General features: G+C 26.6%; 1 protein-coding gene across 1 annotated transcript in view; it reads right to left on the bottom strand.

Annotated features, from left to right (window-relative positions):
* Positions 1-23,807, bottom strand: part of Cdk5 (Cyclin-dependent kinase 5) — a 65,803-nt gene that overhangs the window by 10,532 nt on the left and 31,464 nt on the right. Inside the window, exons 8-9 of the mRNA XM_067282438.1 lie at positions 22,791-22,860; positions 7,531-7,591 (exon numbers count right to left, since the gene is read on the bottom strand). Coding sequence (XP_067138539.1) covers positions 7,531-7,591; positions 22,791-22,860 — 131 coding nt within the window. The remainder of the gene's footprint in view (positions 1-7,530; positions 7,592-22,790; positions 22,861-23,807) is intronic.

The raw sequence follows: 23,807 nt of genomic DNA, 5'->3' as shown, positions 1-23,807 counted from the left end.
GGGCCGCATGAACAGCACTATTGTATACAAAAGAGCTCCCTCGATATATAGGCTACTAAGGAACGACAAAGATGCAATTAGACCGAGTGAACAACCAGGTGTGTACTCGATACCGTACAGCAACGACCAGTTAAAGATTGATAAAGAATACATCGGGGTCACGACGAGAAGCCTAAGTAAAAGGATTAAGGAACACAGATATGACGTGGCGAAGGGTAAATGCACAACAACGTTAGCAAAAATGGCGCAGACTGAGGGGTCCGTGGTGAAATGGGATGAAGCCAGGATCTTAACACCGATACATTCGCCGACACTTGCGGCTACAACCGAAAAATGTGAAATTTATAAGTCCGGCTTAACCAAAAAATGCTTAAATTACAAGGATGCGGCGATTTTACCATCAGCTTGGAAGTTTTTAATTAAAAAAGTCACAGGAATACATTAGATACGGCAAAAGGATTGCCTAGAGAACTATAGACTATAGATTTTTACAATGTACACATGTAACATTGACATATTTTATTTTATTATTTTCTATGTTGTTTATATTAGTTTTAGTTTACGTTATCCAGCGTAGCGCGTGAGTTCTTTTTTGTAGTTTATTTCAATTTGAAATTGCTTGTTCGAAATTGTATTCGAATGTAGTTAGCCTGACGATGGCTCATGGAGTGGGCCGAAAACGTTTGTTTTTGATTAAATTTAAACGTTCTCAGCATCAAGGTGTTTTTTGTCTTATGATTTAATAGAGTCTGAGTGAAGTTAGACGAATAAAAAAACGAACATTTTCGATCTACTCCATAGATCATCTTCAGGTTGAAACGAATATGGAATAACTACCATTTGGTAGTTAATTGAATATGGAATAATGGAAGTTATTCCATATTTAATTATTATGCCTTTGTGTCCTTTTTTAACTTAATTTAAAATTTATTTTGTATATAGAAAGTACTAGTATATAAAATAAATTTTAAATTATTCCATATTCGTTTCAACCTGAAGATGATCTATGGAGTAGATCGAAAACGTTCGTTTTTTAATAAACTCCCTCGGCAACAAATAAGGTGTTGGTTACTTGATTATGTTTTAAACATAAATCTAGTTGTTTGAAAAGTTAGCGAAAAGCTTCGTCAAGTCTTGAAATTTAATAATTTTCAGTGTTTCAATTTAGAATTAGAATTTGATATTATGGACAATATAAATCTTTAAAGTATAATTTTCAAGATTATTACATAATAAATAATAACAATTATAATAAAATAAATAAGCTATAATAGTATAAAAAATTACATTTTAAAAAAATCTTTAAAATGAGATGTTCATTTTTTCAGCTCATAAGAATTTTTTTTTCCATCCAGTATTTAAAATCATGAATTAATATGACAAAAACAGTGAAGAAAGATTTTATATTTTTTAAATCATACATTTAAAAACTTCATTATACAGTAATGGTTATGTTACTAATCAAATTATAAAAATTTTTAAAAATAACTTTGATATTGAATATTTGAATATGATATTCTATTCTATATATACTATTTCACTTGAGTTTCATTTAATATTAAATTACAATTATCTTTAATAACTTTCTCAAAACAAAAATTTCTTCTTTTTTTAACTTAAATATTTACTTGTAAAATTTTTTTAAAGTTTTCTGAGAAATCTTAAATTTTTAATTATGTATACAAATTAATTATCAAAATATCTATCCAAGAACTATTAGTCTTTCTATAAATAAAACATTACTTTTTCTTAATATATTTACTTATGTATGGTTTGATTTACATAATATTTCTAGAAATAAGTTAAACTACAAAAATCTCTGTTCCAATTATTTTTCATTTTATTGTTAATATTAATTCAATAATTTCATTTTATTAAAAAGAAATTTGCATTTAAATTCTTTATCATACTGTAAATTACAATTCCTTTTTATAAAATTATAAGAATTTTTTTCTTTGAAATTATATATTGAATAAACATCATTTTTATCCCAGAAACACGTTACAAAATACTTATTACATATAATGGAATTTCAAAATTAAACAATCAAAATTACCAAATATATTTATCTGTTAAATTTCTTAAAAAATAAAAATTTTTCTCCTGATATTTTAAAAATAACTACCATACATATTAACATTGGAATGAAGCTGATTGAATGACAAAATGATAATATAAAATAATTCTAAAAAATAGTGCAATTTCATTTATAACATAAGCATTATAACAACAAAAGTCTGCTCTGAAACATATGAAATATAATCTATGAAAAAAAAAAAGAAATCCATTGTTTTCGTCATTATATATACAAGGTATTAAGTAAAAAAAAAAAAAAAAAAAAAAAATATATATATATATATATATACACAAATAAAGACTAACAAATCTAAAAATGATATTAAAAATTTTCAAATTCAAATTTATATCAAGCTGCTGTAAGTTACAAATAAATTTTCCATATAAAATCATAAGTTAGTTATGTATGTGTGGCTTTATATAAAACTATTATTAACTTTCTTATATTATCTGGTTTTGATGATAATGTAGAACATCTCAATTAGATCACTTCTCTTGATAATTACAGATATATACATATAAAGAATTTACAGATTTGTAACTATAAACAAAACACTATGAAAGAATGCATAAAAAAGGAAAAACTAATACAGTAGAGCGCCGATAAGTGGAACGTCGGTAAGTGGAATGGCCGGAAAGTGGAACGATATTCAGTCGGAACTGTGTCGTGCTGAATCGAATGTTTTTGATACTAAATTTACTTCTAAAGTATAATTTTCATGTTTTTTATATTCTTTAATATATTTATTTTGTTTGTACAAAAATGCAGAAATAATTTTTAACGATACGATAGCCTCGATGATTATTATAAAAATTTTCGTTAGGCTTAAAATCGACGAAAATTCAACACGAAGCGACACGCAACGGAGAAAAATTCAACAGAAGCGATACGCAACGGAGAAAAATTTGAACATCGGACAGGTTAATGTATTTTTTCGTACAAAGTCGGAAACTGGAACAAATCATTAACTGGAAGGACCCCAGTCCCCAATTGGTTCCACTTTTCGACGCTCTACTGTAATATTCATTGTGTATTGTGTATAATATTCATTGTATTTTCTATATTGAGATGACAATATGAATGAGAAATTATGATTTAAAACTTCCTGTGAAAAAATCCAAATGTCTGAACAAGATCTTTATGGAATCTTCATACTACAACTAATAGTCTCTTTACAAAGCATTAAAGAATTCTACTTGAAAAGATATTTTACATAAAACAGTCTTTGTAAGAATATGACAGTTTCATTAATATACAAATAAAATAGCTGTTTCTTAACAATATAAAATGTTTTTAAGTTGTACACATATAAACATCTCAATACCCGATGTTATTAGTTAATTCCAAACAATACTGTAATGCATTGGGCTATTAAATTTAATAAGAGATGGCACCTAAAGTCTACCTCTTGTAACAAATTACTTAAAATTAATTAATAATGTAGCTGAAAAATAGCCTGATGCATTATGATATTGTTTAACAAGTTTTTAAGTTTATTACAATACTTGCAACAAGATCATTAAGTAATCAAAGTAAAGATAAAAAAAACTGATTTTTGTTTTGTAGCCAATCTTCATGCAATTACTGATCTTGTCCAATCTCACAGATAATCACAAACTACCTATTATAATGAAAGTGTGTGGAAAGTTTTTTTTTAAAAGAATGCAGAGCATATTGTTAGACTAACTGACTAAACATTAACTAAAATATTTTAATTAAATTCAAACAGATTTATTTGTGTATATGCAGTGCATGTACACCAGCTAAGTGAAAGATGTAAGTACATATGTATACGTACACACACACACACACACACACACACACAAGAGTTTTTGCAGTTATGATAGTTAAATTAAAGATTGGGAGACAAAAAATAAGTTTTTGATATTAATGTCAATTGCAGTGTAACATAAAATCAAAATCTTATAAATAGGGCAAGGTTGATTTTGATTGTAAGTGTCAATTAAGTTATTTACTGATATAAAAAGTAACTAATATAAAATGAGATAAGTAAACATGTAAGTTAGCAGAAATTTCTTTATTTAATGATAAAAACAAAAATCAATTGAGACAGTAAAGCAAGCAGAATATAAGTAAAATAGAGTAAAATAAAACTGTTTTCTAAGTAATGTAATTGTAATCATCAATAGAAGGATTTGTAATGTAGAAATAAAAGTTTATTAAACTGCACAATTGTGTTAGAACAAATAACACTACACCTAGAGAATGAAGGCATAATGTGAATGAAACAAAGAAAAATACAGACTGGAATCCACAAGCCATCTAATCAGAGCATGTGAGAATTTCAATCTGGTCACATCTGTGATTAAAATATTTTGTTCTCTTAAAATAGCAGTTAGCACTCATTGTATGAAGTACTTCATCTAATAAATTGGAGATAAAAGATAACAGCTCACTGTTTCAAATTCTCACAAATCAAGTCATACTGCACTTTTTTTCCATGTACTTTTACCATTAGACAATATAATGGCTCTAACATTAAAGAATACGCATTACTATTTATTATTGGTGTTAGAATTAGCTGTTGAATACTAATTTAGTTTTAAACTTGATTGAAACAACTTTCTGTGGTTTAATTTTGTAGTATTTGCATTTACTGTAATATTTTCAAACTTTTCCCATTCAGTTACAAACTTTTAAAATTTAATTGCTTCAGTTTTCTCCTTAAGCTAGTTTTTGCTGGTCAAATGACCAGCTAAATATTTTTTTACTTTATTTCATTTTATTTACTATTACCATTTTTGAAGAAAACCATACTATGGTGTGTTATATAGTACAAATATAGTTTTGTTGTCATTAACTGAGATTTGTAAGGAAATTTGTAGATAATAATAGCCAGCTAACATATAAATCAATGATCTATAATTTTTTCCTGGAAATAACAATATGTACTATTAGTATAAACTGTTATTTACAGTAATAGTTTTAAAGGTAGATTTTTTTAAATAATTTCTGTTTGTATTAATTAGTTACAACAATGAGATAATTTGATAATAGCTGTTTTAAACTTAAAAACTACAATGAAATTATTAAAAGAAATCAATAATAAAAAAATTAATATAAAAATATTAATTAGAAGAGACATGCATTCAAAAAAAAGAGAAATCCTTTATTTCTTTTGGCTAAAGATTAAGTTTTTACTTATAGAAATTTATTCATTTTATCATAATATCCATAAAGAAATAAATATTCTAAACTCTTTTTTTTATTTCTATTAAAGAAGTCCCCAAAGATCAAAGTAATGGAAGTATTGATAAGGAAGTAATTCTTCAGAACAATCCCAGCACATGAGCTTATTTGACTATGGAAATTATCTGTAAATTTAAATAGAATAATTTATCACACTCCCAGTAGCCTTGATTTATCATCCTGTTATTTTAAATTCTTCAGTAAAGTTTAAAAGGGTGCTATTTTTAATCAAAGAGACTATACAAGCATCATAGATATGGTTTTGTAATCAATTTTGCATTTTCTTTCAAAACGATATAATTTTTTTATTTAATTGCTTTGAAAAAGTTTTTTAAAATATTGTTTTTGTTGTTTTCATTGATTTTTCTTTATATATATATATATATATATATTTATCTTTAAATGTTATAATTTATTAAAATATTAAGTAAATGCTATTATTTAACTTGAAAGATAGTTATGGTAATATAATAGACAACTATAAATACAAAATCATGAGTTCCCAGCATTAGAAATTATAAAATTCATAATGGAAATATTATTACTAATTTTAATTATCATAGAATACCATTTGAATTTGACTGCATTTGCCATAATTACTAATAATAAGTTTGTAATCTGTTCTTGCTTATGTTTGCCTTGTAAAGTATGAAATAAAAAAATTATAACAAATTTTGTATTTCCATAAATATATAAGAAAAAGACAATGATGAATTTCTTTTATGTATTATTTTACCAAAAGAACTGAAACTATAAATTGAGATATACATGATTGACAACTGAATGAATTATGAATTACAAGTCTATATTTATAAACAAATGTCATCTTGCAGATCTTATAAAAAAAAGCAAATCATTTTTAATAAACAAATATTTTAAAACATATGGGCTTCATCATCAGATATATAGTTTATATAGTCCAGAGTTTTCAATCACTATAGATTTTTTACAGTTTCTATGGGAAGCTGTGTGTAAATTACAGACTTACTGATAACTCTCTAAAAACTATGGAATGATTCTGTACATTCTCAAATAAGCATGCTAATGCAACAAGCCACAGCAAGGCATGTAGGCGTTAGTTAATACTTTGTCCACACTGAATCACTAGTATGCCATATCTCAAACTAATCAGCACATAACAACAATGTACAGTGAATGCTTCCAGTTTGACATTAACTAATCAAGAATCTGTCTAAAAATTGTCCCTACGATTGATGTATATGATTGAGCCATACAGTTGCACTAAAACCTGTCCAAAAATGGCTTACGCTAATGTCTAAAAATGATGCATTGCTTTTCTAACACCACAATCAGGCATTCCAAAAAAGCCCAAGCAAAGAAAGAGATCATGTATGTGCATGATGTAGAGAAAAATGGCAGATTCTGTCAATTTTATAAGAATTTATTCTATTAAATGAGAAATATCAATTTGAATTTATTTTTAAAATCTATTATAAAATAATTTATTAATAAATATTCAAAATTGTAAGAATTTTACATAAAGTGGATTTTTTATTTATGTATTACTTAATATAACTAAATTTATAAAATTTAATTATACAGTATTAAGTAGCATTATAATTGTATAATTTTTTTCAGATGATAATTTGAAAACATTCAAACTTATTTTAGAGTAAAACTAAGATAGTTTATGAATATCTTAAAGTTGAAGCAATGACATCACATTGGAAGCAGGTGCATGGTGGAATTCTCCTCCATCCACCTCAGTTTCCAACCATGTCATGTCAACCATATGATCCTGTGATACTGATGGCCCTCTTCTCAGGTTGGTATCTCTGTATAGTCTGTATATATATTTTATCTTTTATTGCATATTTTATTCCTAAATATATTTTTAGAAGAAACTTAAATACAGAAATAAATTATTATTTTAAGATTAAATATAAAACTAACCATTCCTTATTAATATATACTATGAATAAGTAATACGATAGTGTTTAAAAAATCATTTTCAAAAATTCAATTCATCTTAATAAAGAAAAAAAAAAAGTGCTTAAAGATAAACTAAATCCCAGTTATCATAATCATGAAAAATTAATCAAGAAATCAATTTCTAAATTCTTTCTTATTTAAAATTTAAGACTGCAGATAAAGGTAATTCCAAATTTATCTGCATTCTTCATAATTTAAGATTGTATTTATCTGTAAATTATATATGAAATTTTTGAAAACTAGCTGATAAGTGAATAATCAAAATATGAATAAATAAGTTTTTTATTTACCTTATAATCTGGAAGCTGTGTCATTCCTGTCCATGTTTCCTCTGTTGGTGTTCCCAATAATGTAATTAATATTAAAGAATTATAAAAAAAACAAAATATTTCTTGATAAAACTAGATATAGAACTATGCAAATATAAATAAATAAACTTATTATCTACAAAGTATAATTATTTTATACATTTTACTTATAATTAGATGTAAATTACTATACAAATTATAATTTGAGTTAATCACACACTACAATTATAAACTTGATTCTATAAAAAAAAATAATTGAAACAAGTTTAAAATGTAAATAACACTATGTAATCTTTTATTAATATTATAATTATTAATATTTATTAAAAAAGTTAATATAAACAATATATATCATAGGTGTATATTACTGAATAAAATTAATAAATTAGAATTAATTTAATTAAGTATTAAAATTTAAATTAAGATATTCTGAATTCTAATAAATAAATAAATCAATTTATAGAGAAGTTCTTCCAAGACTGCAAAATTACTAAGTTGGAGCTATAAAATCATTCATTAAAAATATTACAATGTAGTATCTTCATTGATATATATATATCAATGAAGATACTTTATTAGATAGTTTATTTTAATATATATATATATTTTAAAATAAACTAAATATATTGTAAAATATTTTAAAAATTAGTTGAAGAAAGTATGATATCATTTCAATTACAATTAATTTATAATTATATAATAACCATGACATGCTTTGACATTAATGGCTTGAATACTTAAAATATCTTTTTGATAAATGAAGATACAACAAAGAGTCAATAACAAAAACTAGATGAATAACATTCCAAGAGTGAGTTTTTGTATAACATAGTATTCTTTATTATTTCCTTTAAGATATCCTTGAAATGAACAATTATAAATACCTGTAAATCCAGTTTATTAGGTCAGAAACACTTTCAGCTACTGCTAGGTTTAATCATCACCATTTATACAGAGTAACTATGAAAGGTTAAATTAAGAGGACAGAAGTGATTTCAAAATAACACTTTAAAATAAATTTAAATCAGAGCTTTCTTTCAATTTTAAATATTTACCTTTATTTGTAATTTTATATGTGAATTTAAACAGAATTATTATTTTAAAATATTTGAGAAATTTCAAAATGTTCTCAATTTATATAATTGTTCCTTTTTTTTTTTATAAATAACATAATTCTGATTATGTTGCATTTATAATTTCATTTTGTCAGAAAATTATATATAATTTATCAGAGTACATTAAATTATTCCTCTTTAATTATTTTATTATTATTTATATTCAATAAATAATACAAAAAATTAAAATGTAGGAAATTTTTGGAAAAATATATTAAAATATATGGTGAAGCTTTTTGTCCTAAAATTTATTTCTTTATATCCAATAATAATGTGGTTATATTTAAAGGACAATCAAATCACTGGTCGCCGGTTGACAGAGGAGAAATTAGAAGAATAAAATAAGATATATCACCAGCAACCTGTAATTTGATTGTTCTTTAACCACATTATTATTGAATATTAAAATATATTAAAAACTTAAAGAAAAAAGAAAAGGAGAGAGAGAAAGAGATATTTCAACAGAAATTACAAAAATATATTTATTCAAAAATCTTCAATAAAACTACATAACACATAATATTTGTAAAAAATGTAATAATGTAAGTAAAATCTCCTAATTAAATTATATTCTTGTGTTATTTAATATATAATTTTATTAATAATTATTTTAAAAAAGTAATTCCAAGAGAATTATTAAGAAAATATTTAATATAAACTAGAATTATAAGGAATAATATTTATTATAACACAAAAACTGATAGAACTTTATCACACAATTTGTGAAAATGTGCTTCATGCTTTAAACCTATCAGTTTTTGTTTTTCCTTTCATTTTGGAATTTCATTTTATTCGTTTAACTTTACATATTCTGAATTACAGTAAAAAAATACAGAATTGAAGAAAATTATATCTTTCTATATCAGATTAAAAAAATATATAATTTCAAGAAATTTATTGAAAATTAATAAAGTGAACTTTTTAGGAATGTTTCAATAAAAAGAATTTATTAAAACAAAATTATTCTTAAAACTGGAACTACAAAATAAGTGACAACAAACTGACTTTTTGTGTGTTTCCAACAGTGACAGCATTGTAAAAAATAATGCAAATATTCAGGAGCCAGAAACACTGCTGTCAATTGCTGAAAATGTATGAAAGGTTAGTTTGTCATTACTTATTTATTAAAACATAAATAAAAAGCAGATTAACAAAATGCTTTTCAAAATATCAGTGTATGAATCAAAGAATATCATCAAAACAAACAGTATCAATCTTCAACAATTAACTAAAAGGTGAGAGTGCACATCGTTAACAGGTAGAGCATTTTAGTTAATACAATCTGGTGTTGAGTCAGTGATATGTAGCTTCAACAATTATCTATTTATTAGAGGAGGCAAAATGATTAGAAATTTCTGTGTCAACATTCACTTATTAGCTTTGTTTTCATCTACTATATCCAAAAATATGTACAACTTGACATTATTATTAAACCTATCTATATATCAGATTGCATCTCTCACCACCTGGCTGCCCCATTGTGGACCAATATGCAATGGCTGGATGGCCGAGCGGATCAAGGTGATGCCTACCATTCTGGGGACCTGGGTTCGAATCCAGATGGGTCAATAAATCCCCAGGAATTTTTCGGGGTGGTCCATCCGAATATGTCAGGCCCCATCCCTTACAATCCAGTCACTCCATTGTGCCTGGCCAAACCCATAATAAGTATGCTAAAAGAGGCCCTCTTACAGTGCCGTCTTTAGAACGTAAGGAGCCCTGGGCCAGAAGAATGTTGGGGGCCCCCATGAAGAAACAGAATTAATACTAGATTACAGACCTAGGGGTCACTGGTGTAGCTAGCACGGGCGAGACCAGTTACGGATATTGTGCTATCACCCTTTTAACAAATCCCAGAAAATCTGTTGACCTTTTTTTTCTTTTTTACCCAGTGAGATTTTTCACCCTGTACTCAACATTTCACACTACGTGTTGGAGAAGTAATTTCAATCATATTATTAATGGTTTCTTCATTTCAAGTAACCTATCTGTTTTCTTTGCAACTTTATTACTTTCAGATTCAGGGGCCCCTATGACCTCAGGGCCTAGGCCCGGGCCCCACAGGCCCTCCCCTAAAGACGGCACTGCCCTCTTAGCAGTGCCGTAACTAGCCATTCCTGTGCCCTGTGCAAGAATTTGCATTTAGGCCCCTTAACTAATTAGGTTTGGGAAATTAATAAAACAAATACAGTCAAACCTGTTTTTATGCGGCGGATAGAGACCGCATAAAAAAATGCATTAAAAAAAAATTGCACGAAACTTCACGAGTGGCTATAAAAAATAGTTTTTGCAACAGAATTAAAAACCTGTTTCATCTGCCTAGTTACGGCACTGCCTCTTAGTACCCACAGGGCAGAAAGAGTAAAAAAAAAAACCCATGATATGCTGGAAAAACACCTTTTTAGTGTCTACAAGGCAGAAAACATGAAAGACTAAAACAAAAAACTAATAATATTGTTTGATGTGATCTTAAGATATCTTTTAATGATAGAAGACAGTCTCTGTTTATGTTATATAGTCAAATTTTGATACTGTGTTTATCAATATAATGGTAAATTCCTCTAAAACAATAAGAAATATAAATTCCTGCACAGTTTGTATTAGTTTAATGTAAACCTTCTCTTTACTGAATGATATCTTCTACTGCATTAAATATCTGTTTGGCAATGCATTTTTTTTAATCATACCCATAAAATACATATTATTTTCCTTTCTTTACAATGATAATAATGCATTAAATTAAATTTTAATTAATTTTGGTCATTAGGCACCAGTACAGATGAGAGCAATTTGCCAGATTTAGTATTTTTGGTATTTTAGTGCCTTAACTCATTTAACATAATAAAATTCTCTTAGAAAGTATACATGGATGTTTTAGTATTTCAAATTACATTTATTAAAAATAATTAAACAAAGCATTATCCTTAAAAAATTATATTTTATAGCTAGTTTTACTTAGATCATTTTTGAGAAGGAAGATTCAGGTTATGATTGATTTTGGATTTTGATATTTAATATATACTATAGAAATTATGTGCAATAAAATCAGTTAAATCTTGTACTGGAAGAGACTAATAATACTACACTGTTTTCTGTTCTAGCAATAACTAACTTTGTACAAATGACCCTAATTTGCAGTCTGAAAAAATTAAACAAGGAAAGAATACTTTTTAAAATCTCTCATTGTAACATTAAATCTCTACAATAATATTATTTTCCCAGTTCTGTTATATATAACATAGGGAAAGTACGGTGATCAGTCAGAAAATGATCCCTCCAAGATTTTTACATTTTTGGACTCAGAACCTTGAAACATGGAAAAATGCAAAAATTTTGGATTTTTTTCCATATGTATGGATGTTATTTTACTGTGCGTAGAGCACAAATTTGTTCACCCTCTTTGACGCTTAATAAGTCCTGTGCTTTTTGTCAAAAATTTCTGAAATTTTAGGGGAGATTTGTGTATTAGGGAATTGATGCTATTAAATTTGGTGGTTAAAGGTCAATGGGGTGGAGAGATAAAGGGAGGTCATGTGTCATATCTCAAGTAGGATCTGACTTAGTAACAATTTTACTAGTTATAAGCATTTACAATTTTTTATAAAACCCATCTCTACCCTCAAAATTAACCTTTCTGCTATTTTATAATAATTAAAAACATGTAAAAAGGTTATTTTAGTAAAATATCACAACAGATGGAGCCATCAAAATTTTAAATGTTGCTGGATTTTTTTTTTCCTGTTCCACTAAATATCACTGCAGAGAAATTTGATTGTATATAATAATAATAAAATATGTAATTTTAAATTTTAATGTAATTTAAAAATAATGGAACTATAGGATATTTGATGTTAAATTTTTAAAATTCATAAAATATGATTTTAATCAAAGCCAAACAATTGCTGTAATGCATAAGGCTATTTTTTGCTACTATTAATAATTATATTTAAAATAATTCAATATTAGAGGTACAAATTAAATGCCATCTCTTATTGAAATTAATAATTATAATAGTTTAATATACTACATAATATATAATTATAATATATTACCAATATGTTACAGCAATCATTTGACTTTGATTAATAGCATCAGGTTTTGAGATGTTTATATGATACAATTTTTCATTATCTCCAAACACTTATGAAGCACATTTCTCACTATACATTTTATAATAATAATTATAATTATATTTAAAATTAAGGTATATGCATATTGATAGGCAAATATACAATGATATAGACAATAACTATATTTGTGTAAAATGCTTTTGTGTACTATTCTTTTTATTATGTAAAACTAATTTAAAAAATGTTATAAAGTACAGGATATTGATACAAATTTAATTATTATTTCTAGAACATGATTATCATAAATTAAAATATATTTAATGTTTGATATAAGACTGAAAATATATTTAAATTCTATTATAAACATTTAGAAAGCTGTAATGATAAAAAAATAGGCTGTGATGACAAAGTAAATTACAAAAGAAATAAGGAATATGCAACATACTAAATCTTCAACAAACAGGATAAGAAAAACATAAAAAATGGATCATTATGAATAGCAAAAAAATAATTATCTTTAATAGATTATTCAAGATTAATTCATTATTATGATTCCATCCTTCTATTCATTACCGTGACTATTTTATAATGTTTAAATTTTAATTCTTTAAATCTTTAACTTAATATTCCAAGTTTAATTTTTTCAAAAAGCTTGTTATTTTTTATGTTGATGACTCTAACAACAGTTTACAACTGAAATGAAACTGTAAACATTAGTTATTAAAATAAAAATATTTGTTAACACAGCTTTAATTCTATAAAAATATTTACATTTTCTACAAATTCCTACAAAAAAATAATTCTGATTATTAAAATTGGGAAAATCAATTTTAAAATATAAAAAAGTTTTTCAAGGAGAATGATCTAAAAAATTTAAATGATAAAAATAATTAAAAGAAATAATGCTACAAATTTATGGCAATATCAGAAACTTTGTTCAATTTCTGACTATTAGATGTATTAGAATAATTTGTTATTTCTTTTCTCAGTTTAGAATTAAATATTCAAACAGCTTTTAAAGTTGATACAGCAGTGAAGAAAAATATACTACCAAAAATTGAAAAATAAACAAAATAGACATAACAGTGATTTTATAAAAGTTTATAATTTGTCTATTAATTGCTGGACCCTATACTTTATATTAGCATTTAAAAAAGTATTGAAAACTAATTCTTTGCATACGTTTAATGCAAGCAAAAGATTAGCTTGCAATTTTTTAAAATGCATTCTTAATCAGTTTTTAGATTTCTGTTAGTGTAATGTAATAATATAAGTTATGTTTGCTTTATAAGATAAAGCAATGCTATACAAGGGCAATCTCTCAAGAAAATATGAACAGGACTTACTATGGGGAAACTGAGATTTATTTAGATCTTAAACACAATGAAAACACAGAAAACTAAACACAATCATCCCACTGGTCAGATGTAAACCCAGGGACAACCAATGTTCAACAGTTTTATCCACTCAACTAGTGGTGAGCACAATAATGTAATGAGAGAGATATTATAACCCCCCTTTGTATTATTATTTTCTTATGCCAAAACAGAAATCAGTTTAAAAACAGGAATTATTTACATCCATTTTATTAATATTTTATTTTTGCAAATACTAGTCATCATATCATTTAAACATTAAGCAATCATTCTCATAATTTAATAAATTAATAAAAGGAATTAATAAATTCAAATTATTATTACCTCTTACGTACAGAACAGTCATTGATTTTCATTGTGCATAGTGATACTTTAAATATAATGTTAATTGTAATTTTTATCATATATTAAAGATTCTGTAAAATTCTAAATATCATTTCTTTTTTAGATATTAAAATCCAAGAGCAGAAAAAAATAAAACGAAAAAATATGCTAATATACAATAAAATATAAGGAAGTATTAATTAGCATTCAATTGCAATTATTAAACAAACTGAAATACATAATGATTATCTAAGTTATCAGAGGTGACACAACTCAAGCCACATGCAGTATTTTGACATATAATTTGTGGCTCTGGAAATACATTGGCTGAGCTCATGTTTTGCATCATAACTAATATAAAAGGTGGACTTAACAACATATCAGTTGGATTTTCAACATCTCACAACACAGATGGAGATTCACATGAACTCTACTAGTAGTAAAAAGCATGACATTTGTAGCAATGTCTGTGTAATAAAAATATTGTAACAGCACTATAATTTTGTCAGGTAGTATCTGATTAAAATATCTGTAATTTTATTGGTTTACATGTTGTCTTCCACGTTTTGATCAGATATTTACTAAGACAAATAAATAATATTAAAAAATCTGTTTTGATTCCTTTTCTTTTTCTTTTTGATAGTCTGATTCAATGTTAATAAAATATAAATTTGTATGTTTTTATTGTTCATTAGTGTATTAAATATGCTCAATATAGTTAAAACAATAATCAATAAGGATTTTGAAAATATTGGATATAGTGTGTAAAGTTTTGATTTTTGCAATTTTTGAAACTAATACAAGTTATTCATATTTGAAACTAATATAAGTTAGCAGTTTAAAAACTGCTAACTTATATTAGTTTCAAATATGAATAAATAATATTAGATACACGAACAGGTGTTAATATTTATATAAAATTTTTGTAACAAAATATGCATATAACAATAAAAACATGTAAGTAATATTTATTTATGTCTTGTGACTCTCAAACATCTGAAGTTTATCATGTGATTTTTACATTAAGGAAGTTTGGCCACTCTTCTGTTGTAATTCAGGTATATAAGTATATAATTTAGAATAAAACACTTGAAAGTAAATATTTAAAATATCTGCCTGTTAAACAGTATAGCTTTAGTCATACACTGCTGATAGATCTGTAAAGATAAAATATATTTATTACTTTTACTTTAATAATAAAGTTATTATATGAAATCACATGATTTGATACAAAAATATCAATTTCTGTATCTTCATTGCTATAACAGATTATTATACAACATTTTTATATACAAATTTTTTATAGTTATCAGAACATGCTAATAAATTATGTATTTGTGTTTGTTTACATGTATACACATATTAAAAAAATTCATTAATTTATTTTATTATGGCAAACACAATTTAAGTATTGTCATGTCACAATGGGTTAAGTTTTTTAAATCAGCAGCCACAGCATTTTAGCTAAAATGTATTCATGTAGCTATTAAAGAAATATTTGTATAGAAATTCAACAATACAAAATTATTTTTAAATTCAAATATATATTATATTTAAAGTGTTATTTTAAAATGCTTTTTTTATATATTTATTTTCTACTTTTTACTTACACTATATGTATGTAACACTGAACTATTGAAATTCTTCTTAATTTAGCATTTAATTTTATGTATATTGTTCTCTGTGAGATTGGTTTCAATTCAAAAAACAGCTTTAAGTTGTTTAAATTTGATGTAGTGAGTGATTAGTCCTCTCAATTACTTTGGTGATAGAATGCTACCTTGAACTTGACAGTGTCCATGGCCTGCAAAATTGCTGATAAGGTGGTTAACATAGTGAAGACTAATATCTTTTATGTATATTTTTTATATTTTCTTAAAGATTAAAGATGTACTTTAGCTATTTGGCAGGATAACCATACTTTTTATCTTCACATTTGTTTCCACTTGTAAGATGGCAAATAACAGTCATGTGTTGTAGTGCCATCTGTTATTCAGATTTTATTTACAAATTTTAATTATTCACTAATTTTTTGCTAATTGTTAAAAATGTTTGCAAACTATTAAAAAATGTACTGTCATTGGCAATACACATGTGCAAAATTTCAACTAGATCAGAAATTGGGAAGTAGATGAATTGCAACTTTTTACCTGGACAGATGGACAGAGTAAGTTAATAAAAAGCTTTAAAAACAAAATTTTATACCTTTAAAAATGAGTTGGACCTCCTTTTGCCCTGATTACAGCTCCTAAATGACTAGGAATTGATTCAACCAAATTTTTGTAATACTTTTGTGTATTAAATTCCAAATGCCAATGATGACGTTTTTAAGATCAGTTTTATTTGTAACTAAACTTTACCAACCTTCAATATGCAGTCTATTTTATTAATGTAATCTAACATTTTCTGAATTTTTACCTTTGTTTTAATTTGGATGTTTTATTGTGTTTTTTTTAAAGGAACTATTTTAACCCGGCGGCCTAGCAGCCTCGAAGGAAAGGTCCGGTCGTCAAAGGGTGTTCTAGAACACAGTTAAGAAATAAATGGTGGACCCAAAAATTACTTTTTGAACAGACTACGTCTTCTTGAATCGACTAAAAAATTATCTAACGACGAAATTTAATAATCAAAAATTTTAAAGTTAATTCGTCACCAGAGGGACACCAGAAATCTGCATTAAACAGCGCTTCTCAAGTGGATATAAAAGTCTGGAAATCTGCCACTGGATAGATTAAAATTGAAGATGTCTGTAAGATCCGCCAATTTCTGAATTTTTACCTTTGTTTTAATTTGGATGTTTTATTGTGTTTTTTTTAAAGGAACTATTTTAACCCGGCGGCCTAGCAGCCTCGAAGGAAAGGTCCGGTCGTCAAAGGGTGTTCTAGAACACAGTTAAGAAATAAATGGTGGACCCAAAAATTACTTTTTGAACAGACTACGTCTTCTTGAATCGACTAACATTTTCAGTCAATTAATTGACCTTCATCAGGATCGAACAGTTTCTCGATTTATGACAAACGAAACCGATTATAGAACATTTTTAACTTTCTATAATCTTTTTATAATTCTAACTTAAATTTTATTTGTTAGTGATTGTTCTGATGGTCTGTTCAATGTGATCTCATAAATGCTCAATCGGATTGAGGTCGGGTGACTGTGAAGGTCAGGGAAGTACTTTTATACAGTGCACATTAAGACTCTCTTTGACTAATTTCAAAGTATGCTTCAGATTGCTGTCATACTAAAAAACAAACCCTCACCCTAACTTTAATTTTCTTACTGATTTCTAAACATTTTCATTTAAAATCTGTTTATAACACATGTTGAATCATTATTCCATCAACAGATTCCCAAGTTCCAGCACCATTTGAAGACATACAATCCCAAACTAGCACTTCCATATTTCACTGTAGGATTCAGATTTTTCATTTTAAAAGATTCTCCAGATTTTCTCCATACTTTTAGAAAATCATCTGAATCAAAGACATTGAATTTGGATTTGTCCAACCATAAAAATGAGTTCCAAAATATTATTGGTTTTGCATAAAAGTCTTTTGCACACTTTAACCTTTGCTGATTTTTTTTTTTTTTGCTAATAAATGGCTTTTTTCTTAGCTACACAACTCTTATAATCACTATTTCTTAAAATTCGTCTCACAGATTTTGCAGATGTTTGTATTCCAAATTATACAGAAGTCTCAGAAGCAAGCTTAAGAGACCTTATTTGTGGATTTTTCTTCACTTTCTTGATGATGGCACATTTCTGTCTCAAGTAAATATTTCAGGAGATCCAGTTTAAGCCTTATTTACCACACTGCTTGTTGTTCTAAATTTCATAATTATATCTTGTATTGTGGACTTTGGAATGTGGAACTGTTTTGACAGATTTCATACAGATTTTCCCTTTTGCCATTCCTTAATAATGAGTTCTTTAACAAGATTGGTTAACTTTTTTGTTTTCATTATTTACAACAAGAAAAGAAAATAGTTGAAGTATCAAATGAATACTTTAACTAACTTGCTGACACAAATTGTTGAAGTCACGGTTTTATGCAAATGATGTGACACTTTCTATCATTTATTTCCTCTGTCCAGATAATTGTGGGATGTGAAAATTTTTTTCAGTTGGAAAAAAATTATATTTCTCTTTTTGATTAACATTTTTTATATATTTAAATATTTTTTCTAGGGTAAAAAGGTCTGAGGATTTTAAATCTCTCATTATTTTTTTTATCCTACTTCATATGAAAAATGAGTTATAACTAAAAACTCTTACATTTTATAGGTGTCTGGATACTTTTGTGACCTAGTGTATATTCAAGCTAAATCCCACAGAGAGAACAAAGTGATCATATATATATATATATATATATATATAGTCTGTAAGTTGCATGGCCTAATATAATACCATACACCTTTCATTACACAATTAAACAAATTGTATAACAAACACTCATTTATAACTTCTGAGGATCCAAGATCACTTATTACTGTATCTTCAAATATTCACATGGTGATTTGAATTAAAATTTCTATCTCTTTCTACAGCACACCAAATGCCCTAGAACATTTGGCTGAATTGAAAATGGGCATTTCATCAAAACAACAAGCCAAATGATGATGATAACAGAAAAAAAATTCAATTACACTGGAAAATACACACAGTCATTTTACTGTATTCCATTACTGTTTCATTAAGAAAGTTAAACAAACACAATAAATGAACAATAATTGACAACAATTATATTTTATCAACTCAAGTTACACTTGTATTTATACAATTCAACTGTTGTCAATTATTGTTTCACTCTACCAAATCATTTACTTATTTAAGTTAGATATCATTTGTGTTTTTGCTTTATAATAAATATTTATAAAGTTATATTAATCATAAACACTGATAGATAGTTTAAAATAATATATTTGACAATACTGTTAACAATTCATGTTTGTAAAATAATGTACCTATATCTAAAACAACAACAATAATAATAATAGACAGAATCTTCTAAAGCTGAAACTTCTACATATTAACATGCAATAACTTTATATATTTTTTAAGCAGGAAAATGTTTTTAATTTCAAATATACAATAGCAAATGTTTTTGGCCTCTTTCAGGCTTACATGGAAAAAAACAAAAATGCATGCTGATATTCTAATTTTAGAATGTTTTTCTTCTAAAATTAGAATATAAGGTTGCATTTTTTCCCCTAGGTAAGCCTGAAGCAGGTCCCTAAAAAAAGCCAAAAACATTTGCTATTGTTTTTTTGAAATTAAAAACATTCTGCTGGAAAAGTGTATAAGGTTATTATATGTTAATATTAGAGAGATGATTCATTTATCTTTCCATTTAAGCTAATAATCATACTCATTTATTAATAATACTAACTATTATAATAAGCAATGTTGCTTGAGTAGCATAGAAAGGATTGAGAGAAGTGATAAGAACTAGATAATCACAGAGAAGTTTTACTAGCAATGTATGAGGCCAGAAGATAAGTGGCAAAATTAAACCAATAAATTTGTAATGATTTACATCTAGAACATATAAATAAAATTTTGTAATGATATTATTAAAAATATTAAGCTTAACAAAAAGACTAATAGTAAGGGGCTGTCCATAAATTATGTAAAGGCGATTTCAGCCATTCTAGACCCCCACTCACCCGTGTAAGAAACCGTAATACTTTCTTTGATCCCCCTTCCTTATCTTGCGTAATATTTAGGCATGATTTTATAGAAAGATTTAAAAAAAAAAATTTTTTTTATGAAACCCTAAAAACCTTAGATCCAAAATATATAATTATTAATTAGTTAATTAATATGTACTATTATTTATAAAAGACTATGTGAACAAATTTAAAAATATAAAAATTTGATAAATTCAAATGAACAATTTATTTTAAGAACTTTATTTTTTAATTATTAACAATCTTTTTATTATAATCATCATTAATCAACGTCATAACATTCATTTTTATATTAATTTTCACAAAAGAACAGAAAAAACTTTGACAGATTGATTAGCTAGTGCATGTGTAAACAAAAACGTCATACGAAATAAAACAAGAGAGAATAGAGAGAAACAACATCCGTTACCATATTGATTACATCTTGGCTAAGGCCAAGAAAATAAACTACATGCTGCTAAAATGTACTAGGTGCACCTGGGGACTAAATCATAAAGCTTGTAAAACTCTATATAATGGGGCAATACAACCAATGCTACTTTATGCAGCCTCTAGCTGGGATCATGTAACTAGTAAAAATTCAGTAGTAAGTAAATTACTCTCTTTTCAAAGACAGTTTGCCATCAGAATTTCAAAGTGCTGCAGAACTGTTTCTACTAATGCCTCTCTGATACTAGCAGAGCTCTTTCCTTTGCCACATGTATTATAGAAAGGTTCTAAACTACTACATCAGAACTATAAACATCAAGGCTCAACAACAGTCTCTACTCCTATCTATGGCTGTTCATATGCTACCACATTGCAATTACACTACTATCTCTGATTATCACCCTGTAAACAAGGTTATCCCCAGGGTACATTTGGTGTCATCTGATTCCTCCATGGATAACCATGCAGACATTAATATCTACACAGACATATCTACATCTGTGTAGATATTAAGCCCCCTTCATGTCGGCTCAAATATCTGTATCTTCCTCCAAACTGACATATTTTACCCAAAATATGTTAGAAGATACAGATACCCCCCTACATACCTCCATCTATAAAGCTGAAGATGCTGTCTACCGCTGTTCAATGGGCCACTTCACTACCAAACAAAACTCTGCCTATCAACATTTACAGTGATTCTTAGTCCATCCTAAAAGCTCTATTAAATCTCAATTACAATAGCAATAAAATCACATATATCCAGCATCATATTAAAAATCTTGTAAATAAGATAATTTTTATGTTTGTTCATGGCCATACTGGCATACTAGGAAATGAAAAAGCTGACTTTGAGGCTAAGCCAGCTGAAAAGGACACTGACTTGGACTATACTCTCATCCCTCTCTCACATAGCAGCCTTAAAAATTATATTCATGTCAACGCTATGCAGAAGTGGAACCAACAATGGTTGAGCAGTAAAACTGGTAGAATAACAAGACTTTATTTTCCTAGTGTTGATAGCAGATTCTCATCACCCCTTAGAGATTTAACGTTTGCTACTGCTCAACTATTTACTGAGCATGGTAATTTTAGAAGCTATGTGGCGATGTATAACCGGGCAGAAACTGCCTCTTGCTTTTGCTCTACAGAAAACCTAGACACCATCAACCATATGATCTATCATTGTCCAATTTACAATCAAGATAGACTTATTCTGAAATTAGAAATTTTCATGCATGGTTTCAGATGGCCATGTTCACTCGACGTCCTTGTTCAGAAGCCACTGTTTGATGCTTTTTACAATTAAGTTCAAAATATATGGAAGAAAAGACTATAATTTCTAATTTCTAGTTTTACATTTTAGTTTTCACTAAAAGCCAAATACTAATTTTATGTTTACTTTGTATCATGTATTTTGGTTTATGTATTCTTAGTGTTATACACCCATAGAAGTGGTTTACTTATTCTAATAAAAAAAAAAGAGAGAGAGAGAGAGAAACCACCACACGACCTTTCTCCCATGATAAAAAATGTGTAGAGCATGAGTCTGCTAGCATTATTATTCTAGCATGTCACATGAGATGGCATTAGTACAATGAGCATTCTTAATAGAAAATGCCATATTACAGCCAAATTCAAAATTCCACCACTCAACGAGATTAAAAAATAAAAGTAAGAATTCTGCGTAAGAAATCCTTGATCCCCACCCACCCCAAAATACCTTACATAATTTATGGATGGCCCCTAATATATGTTTGAGAGTGATAGAACTTTTCCACATATTTCAATATAAGATAATTATACATTTGTACTTGTTATTTTTAAAATCCATCCAATGAATGATAAATTTAAGAACTTGTAAATTCAATAGATATTTATATACATGATTTTTTAAAATAAAATTTAAAGAAATGGACATATTCATCCTAGTTTCATTAATTTATAATTAAAAGTAAATATTCTGTAGTAAAATATTGTAACATAGACAAAATAATATTAATTCTTTACAATGGAAATATTGGTTTAATTGATATAAACATTACATATTAATGAAAGAGTATGAATTATTTCACATTCATACTAGACAGATCAAGTTATAAACAATTCAATTAATCTAGTTTTAAAACTTTATCAATTATAAAATATTTCATCTTAACAATTAACATTACATTTAAAAGTGAAAATATCCAAATTAAAATATTTATTAGCTATACTAATATTTATTTAAAGGATATTTGAATATTCTTTTTAATTGATCATCAACATCACTTCCAGGAAATAGTGGTCTACCAGCATTTGCCAATTCTGAAATATATAAATACTGTATTCAAAATCTCCATAAAAAGTCTGAAGAAACCATTAAAGTTAAATTATATAGAAATTAATTTAAGAATAGGAGAGTGACTTCCACATCTAATTAAAACTGTATTTACACTTCAAAAATTGCTTGCTAAACACTAACTGAAGCATCCTGTATTTGTGACTTTATGTGAAAATATAAATAAAAATTAACTTTTACATTTATCCATTTTATATACAGTCAAACCTGTTTTTATGCGCTCTTTTTATGTGCGATTTTTTTAATGCAAATTTTTAATTTGTGCGGTATAGTTGGCGACTAGTCTCGTGCGATTCGTCATGTCTTACGTGGACTTATTATAGCTAAATAAACTTATTATAGCATAAATGCACTTATTATAGTAATATTATTGCATGAATATGCGAAAAATGAAATAATTTACTTTTTAAGTCAACAAAACACCACCTGGACAAAAATATGTAAAACAGACGATAGACCAGACGATGCAGTCAAGTGCTGACATCTGTTGTCAATAAATTCTATTTCGTACGGTTTTGAGTTATTTTCTATGTGAGACTTTTTTTATGCGGTCCCTGTTGACCGCATAAAAAAAAAATATTTTTTAATTGTGTCGCGAAAACTATTATTTACAGCCATTCGTGAAGTTTCGTGAGATTTTTTTATGCGTTTTTTTTAATGCGGTCCCTATCCCCGCATAAAAACAGGTTTGACTGTATTTTATAATTACTTTTATCTTAATTAAAATTTTTTCTAACATTTTCTAATTTTGTAAAAAATAACTTTAAGAAAGAAAGCAAATAAAAATTTTATCATCAGTTACATTTTCAATTAAGTATTATATATATTTTTTTGCACAGTTATTATATATTACAGTTAAATTTTTAAAATAACTTTTTAAATAAATATACAATATCATATACTAAAACTTTAA

The sequence above is a fragment of the Centruroides vittatus genome, unplaced genomic scaffold (genome assembly GCF_030686945.1).
Source record: "Centruroides vittatus isolate TY-2023 unplaced genomic scaffold, ASM3068694v2 contig_955, whole genome shotgun sequence".
Classification (NCBI taxonomy): domain Eukaryota; kingdom Metazoa; phylum Arthropoda; class Arachnida; order Scorpiones; family Buthidae; genus Centruroides; species Centruroides vittatus.
Note: the sequence above shows the minus strand (reverse complement) of the source record. Positions and strands in the feature narration are given on the sequence as shown.